The sequence below is a fragment of the Dinoponera quadriceps genome, unplaced genomic scaffold (genome assembly GCF_001313825.1).
Source record: "Dinoponera quadriceps isolate SergipeBrazil2010 unplaced genomic scaffold, ASM131382v1 scaffold5685, whole genome shotgun sequence".
NCBI classification, from domain to species: domain Eukaryota; kingdom Metazoa; phylum Arthropoda; class Insecta; order Hymenoptera; family Formicidae; genus Dinoponera; species Dinoponera quadriceps.
Window position 1 is genome coordinate 13,614 of NW_014560135.1, and position 4,673 is coordinate 18,286.

Here is a 4,673-nt window from a genome sequence, read left to right on the forward strand (position 1 = left end):
ATCGTACATTATGCCATTTTTTTTTCGTAAAAATTTAATCAATCTATAAATCAGTTTTAATATTACATTCATGTACACATATATTACATATGCTTAAAAAATCATCTTGATCATAGAGTAGGTGTATATATAAATTTAAGAATATATTATATGTATGTGATGAAACTCTCTGACAATTTAACGTTATAATATATACAAGAAATTGATGGATAATTTTCTCATGATACATATTATCTCAACGTATGTAAAAGATAATAAAATATTTTTTGTTATATAAAACTTTGTGGCATGTATATTCTTCTCCTCTTAAAGTGAGAGTGAGCAAAGAGAAATATGTATTGTACACAAATTGCGATCTTACATAAATATTAAATATATCAACAATAATGAACAATTATTTCATTATTGTCGATATTTTTCGGAGAAAGAGATTTCAAGAATAGTTGGAGCAATCTTTTGGAAAAAGAAATTGTTTCCCTTATATGTTTATACACGTAACTTGAAGTTTGATGTAAATTATACATATATCTGCGCGCGTGTGTGTGTATAACTGATAAGATATTCACATGTAACATGATTATGCAAAATCGACTCCAGTATCTAACATTTCTCGTAACATAATGGATGCCTCTTTTGGAAGAATTCTAAAAATATGATAAATTTATTACTTCTCTATTACCTCTCATAATTATAAAAATGACAAAAAAATTTACCTAAGTAAATGTCCAAGATATAGCAAGTATCCTGGCACGCTGAATTCTGCATAATTTCGGCGAACACCATTTAAAATTTTTCTAGCAGCTTCTGCAGCAGGCATTGTACCGAAATAACTTGGTAATCTAGAAAATGTGTTTTAAATATTCACAGATTAAAATAATTATGCATACGAATATATATATATATATATATATATATATATATATGAAAAAAATATTATTAAAATTAAATATATAGGATTTGAAATGTTACCTAAAACGTATATCTTTGGCAACTTCCGTTCCAATGATGAACGGATAGACATGGACTAATGTAACGATGATATTTTTACTTGAGTGGCGTAAGTCCATGAGTAAAGATTCGGCTAATCCTTGAACTGCAAATTGTGCAGTTGATAAGGGAATCCTACTTCTACCACTGGAAAGGCCAGCCACAGAAGATAAAATCGTAATGTGACCTCTACCAGCACGTTGCATACATGGCAAAACAGCATCTAACAACTAAAACAAGGCAATGATCTATTTGCTTATGAAATTTACGCTTTGTAACATTTATAAAAACAACCCTTACCCAAAAGTAACTAATGACAGACAAGTCCATTGTAGTTCTTATATCTGGTGGTTCCTCTATCAATGCACGCGGACTAGGCAATCCGCAGCAATGAAAGAGCATTGTAATATCTCCAAATTGGTCCTTTATAAGATTTACTATATCTACAACCTATTCAATTTCAATTAGTGCAATTGTACATATAATATCGTGGCTTAGAAATAGAAACACAATTGAGTGCAAGTAAATAATATAGGTACCGCAACATTGTCTCTCACATCGCATTGGTATCTTTTGCATTTCCCATGTAGCTGCAAGGCACGTTGTACGGTAGTATTGCAACTTTCAACATTAATGTCTACACAAGCAACTGTGACACCAAGCTGACATAAATGTAAAGTGAGTTCTCTACCTACTCCACTTCCTGCACCCACAACCTAAATTGCAAGATGTGTTTGTATTAAGTACAAAGATCTCTCTGTATAATATATAATAAGCAATAACTACGATATTACCATAGCAACTTCGCCATAGAGGCTTTTCAATGGTTGTGGTCTGATAATTCTATATATTGAAGTCAAGATTATGTAGCATATTCTGATAAAAAGCATCACGAGATCCATTGTTAGAACAAATACGGAATATATTCTCAACAACATTTTTGGTTGGATTGATGAGTCTTCTCGAATTTTTTTTTTCTACAAAAGCAATCAATTTTTATAAAACACATCAAACGTTCTCACATCATATGAATACTTAAAAGAAATAAAAGTGATTTCATTGATAAAAACGCACTGTAACATAGATTATTACACGTATCATCTACTCGGAATTATCTATTACATCTAACCAGATAAACTTTACGAATATCGCGTTGCGAGTTTTTAAATAAACATCGGTAACGATATGCACCTTATATCAAGCAATGTTGTAAGATTGATTGATAATGTATCAGCACCATCAAATTCTTCATTACTGTCGAAATTTTTATCGGATTTATTTACGCAGTATGAAATCTGTTTCTGTTATATATACACTTTTGGTACTTTTTCTTCATTTCGTACTTTTCTTATTTTCCCTCTAATGTCCTAAATATACATTTACTTCGTTTCAAATAGAAGAAAATACTATGGAATATCTGTTTTTTGCAACTGCACTATGTTGATTTCGTGTACTCAAAATGAAATAGATATACTTTTTGAAATTTAATAGAAGAGAGTAAGAAAAAGAAAAATAGTACAAAAGTACAGAAAGTGTAAATAAAAGGAATAGTTGTAATTCAGTAGGTTAATTTGACGACATAATTACATCTATAATAATACTTGTTTCTTTTAATGTACTTCCAATATTTTTTTGCAACTTTCCTCTCTCTCTCTCTCTCTCTCTCTCCCCCTTTCTATCTCTTGTGTCAAATCTATAACATTTCAAGTACGGTTAGAAAGGACAGATTTATCTATTTGTGGATACAAAGGTTATGTGGATGTTGCGCTTGCGCGTATCTGGTATCGTATCTGTTCCTCCATCGCAGAAAGAAGTATTGTGCAAGTGATTGTCAGTTACAAGTAGCTAGCGAGTTTGCAGAGAATTTGATAAATATGTGGTACGAAATAATTCCATCGATGGTAATAGTAGGCATGGTACCAATTGTACCTCAATTGTTTTGCTATTACCTTAACGAACTAGTGTTGGGGAACGTAAGTGTCTTTGACTTTTTACCCTAACCTAATTTAACTTGCCTATTGATTTTCATTGATCAATTTTGTTAAATGGTTTGCCGTTTCGCAAGATAGAAAATTTTATGTGTAAACACAACATTCTATAACTCAATTTATAAATAATCATAGAACCTGCTAGAATTCAAATTCAATCTTATCCTACTAATGTCATGTAATGCTTTTATGCTTGATATCATTTGTGAGGACCTAATCTAAGAGATAACTGCTTATAAAAGAAATATATGATTCAAATTGATTAATGTAAAATTCTTACATGGTTTTCTTCTCAATTTTTTTCTTTACAGCCTATGCGTAGGGACATGAGAAACATATGGGATCGTCACATGTTTACACGAGACACCCGTATAGATGGAGCACCATGGAAAAATAGGGTAATTTGTCAATGTATATCCAAAACATATTTAAAAAACATACAAGTCATATCTCTCATTCTGCTTATGTCATTGATTCGGAAGAATTTTGATACATAGCTTTGTGTATATGTTTAATTGTTCATTTACTGTGTATATTTTTACAGGGACTAGAGAATATTCCTGATGACTAAGAGAGTACAAACGTCAAATAAATAATGAATACAACATGGCAGTAATGGTGTATTGTGTAGACATTAAGTAACGGTAGATATGAGAATATATGTATCATAAGTCACCATTTCGGATAATTGTGATATATGTATATATATATACGTATATGTATATAAATATATGCATGTAATACATTAAAGTATGTCATATATTTTATCTGCAGTTTCCTATTTTTGGAAATGCCAAACTGTAATTATACATTCTGTAAGTGCTAGCGATTAAATTCATTATTTCATTAATCAGAAGCTAATATAGTGCGAAAAATCCTGTATGTTTTAAATCATACGCTTTACTATAATGCAGGCACATTGGATTAGTATTTGTAAAATTGAAAGGCAATTCAAATGTCCCCTCTGTCCCTTCTGTGTCTCAATACGTATACACCTATAACAGTTATTAAATATTTTATATTTGTTCCTTGGGTATTGAGCACATCCGCTCACCGCCTGAATTCAGTATCTGTTACGAGCAATATTTTTGTATATGTAAATAAAAGTATTTTGCATCCAAGTGTTTGCAGTGAAAAAAAAGTCAATCTTTAAACGCTATAAAAAGTTCATTTTACGAAAAACGAGAGTATCTAACGCAATTGTTCATATTTTGATAATAAGTTGAGGTGTGACTTGAATATAAATTTCAGCAAAAAAGTGAACCCGGTGTTAACGAACTATAAAGTTATATCTGCAACGAGACGTAATTCACAACGGAATAATCATGCCTGTGCATATTTTTTAAAAAGATAGCGAAAGTTGTGCAGATGGTCACCTTTATCCTCGAGTATTACTTGGCTAAGCGTTTTGCGAATACAGTGTCATATGTGTGCATATATGCGCGCGCGGTATCGACGAGTTTCTTATGGAAATTTCGATAAAAAACCTGTAATTAGCATTACTGTCGTAACGTAATGCTTTAAGCACATATCGAGTTAACACAGGGATTTAGGCAAATAACAAGGTACCCGACCGTATTTAGGACGATTCAGGCACTTGACGGGCTTCATCGAGATGTTTGAGAGATGCTAAAGCGTAATTAATATTGACTCGGAATATCACGTTTACACGATACTCTCGATGCACTCATGCGATAT

At 31.5% G+C, this 4,673-nt stretch overlaps 2 protein-coding genes across 2 annotated transcripts; one reads left to right on the forward strand and one right to left on the reverse strand.

Moving 5' to 3' along the window:
* Nucleotides 1-16: 16 nt before the first annotated feature.
* Nucleotides 17-2,680, reverse strand: LOC106750652 (short-chain dehydrogenase/reductase family 16C member 6-like). Its single transcript, XM_014631144.1, has 7 exons — nucleotides 2,179-2,680; nucleotides 1,782-1,964; nucleotides 1,527-1,703; nucleotides 1,288-1,437; nucleotides 970-1,217; nucleotides 714-839; nucleotides 17-644 (listed from the first exon to the last, which is right to left on the reverse strand). Exons 2-7 carry the CDS (start codon nucleotides 1,923-1,925, stop codon nucleotides 578-580), a joined length of 912 nt encoding a protein of 303 aa, XP_014486630.1. The 5' UTR covers nucleotides 1,926-1,964; nucleotides 2,179-2,680; the 3' UTR covers nucleotides 17-577.
* Nucleotides 2,681-2,767: 87 nt separating this feature from the next.
* Nucleotides 2,768-3,725, forward strand: LOC106750653. Its single transcript, XM_014631146.1, has 3 exons — nucleotides 2,768-2,960; nucleotides 3,287-3,373; nucleotides 3,520-3,725. Exons 1-3 carry the CDS (start codon nucleotides 2,862-2,864, stop codon nucleotides 3,544-3,546), a joined length of 213 nt encoding a protein of 70 aa, XP_014486632.1. The 5' UTR covers nucleotides 2,768-2,861; the 3' UTR covers nucleotides 3,547-3,725.
* Nucleotides 3,726-4,673: the final 948 nt, after the last annotated feature.

Coding starts and splice junctions, on each gene's coding strand:
- LOC106750652 (XM_014631144.1), bottom strand. CDS start 1,925: ATGTTGTTGAGAATATATTCCGTATTTGTTCTAACAATGGATCTCGTG. Junction 1,218..1,287: donor CTGTCATTAGTTACTTTTGG/GTAAGGGTTGTT, acceptor GCCTTGTTTTAG/TTGTTAGATGCTGTTTTGCC. Junction 840..969: donor GCCAAAGATATACGTTTTAG/GTAACATTTCAA, acceptor CACATTTTCTAG/ATTACCAAGTTATTTCGGTA.
- LOC106750653 (XM_014631146.1), top strand. CDS start 2,862: ATGTGGTACGAAATAATTCCATCGATGGTAATAGTAGGCATGGTACCA. Junction 2,961..3,286: donor ACGAACTAGTGTTGGGGAAC/GTAAGTGTCTTT, acceptor TTTTCTTTACAG/CCTATGCGTAGGGACATGAG. Junction 3,374..3,519: donor GAGCACCATGGAAAAATAGG/GTAATTTGTCAA, acceptor ATATTTTTACAG/GGACTAGAGAATATTCCTGA.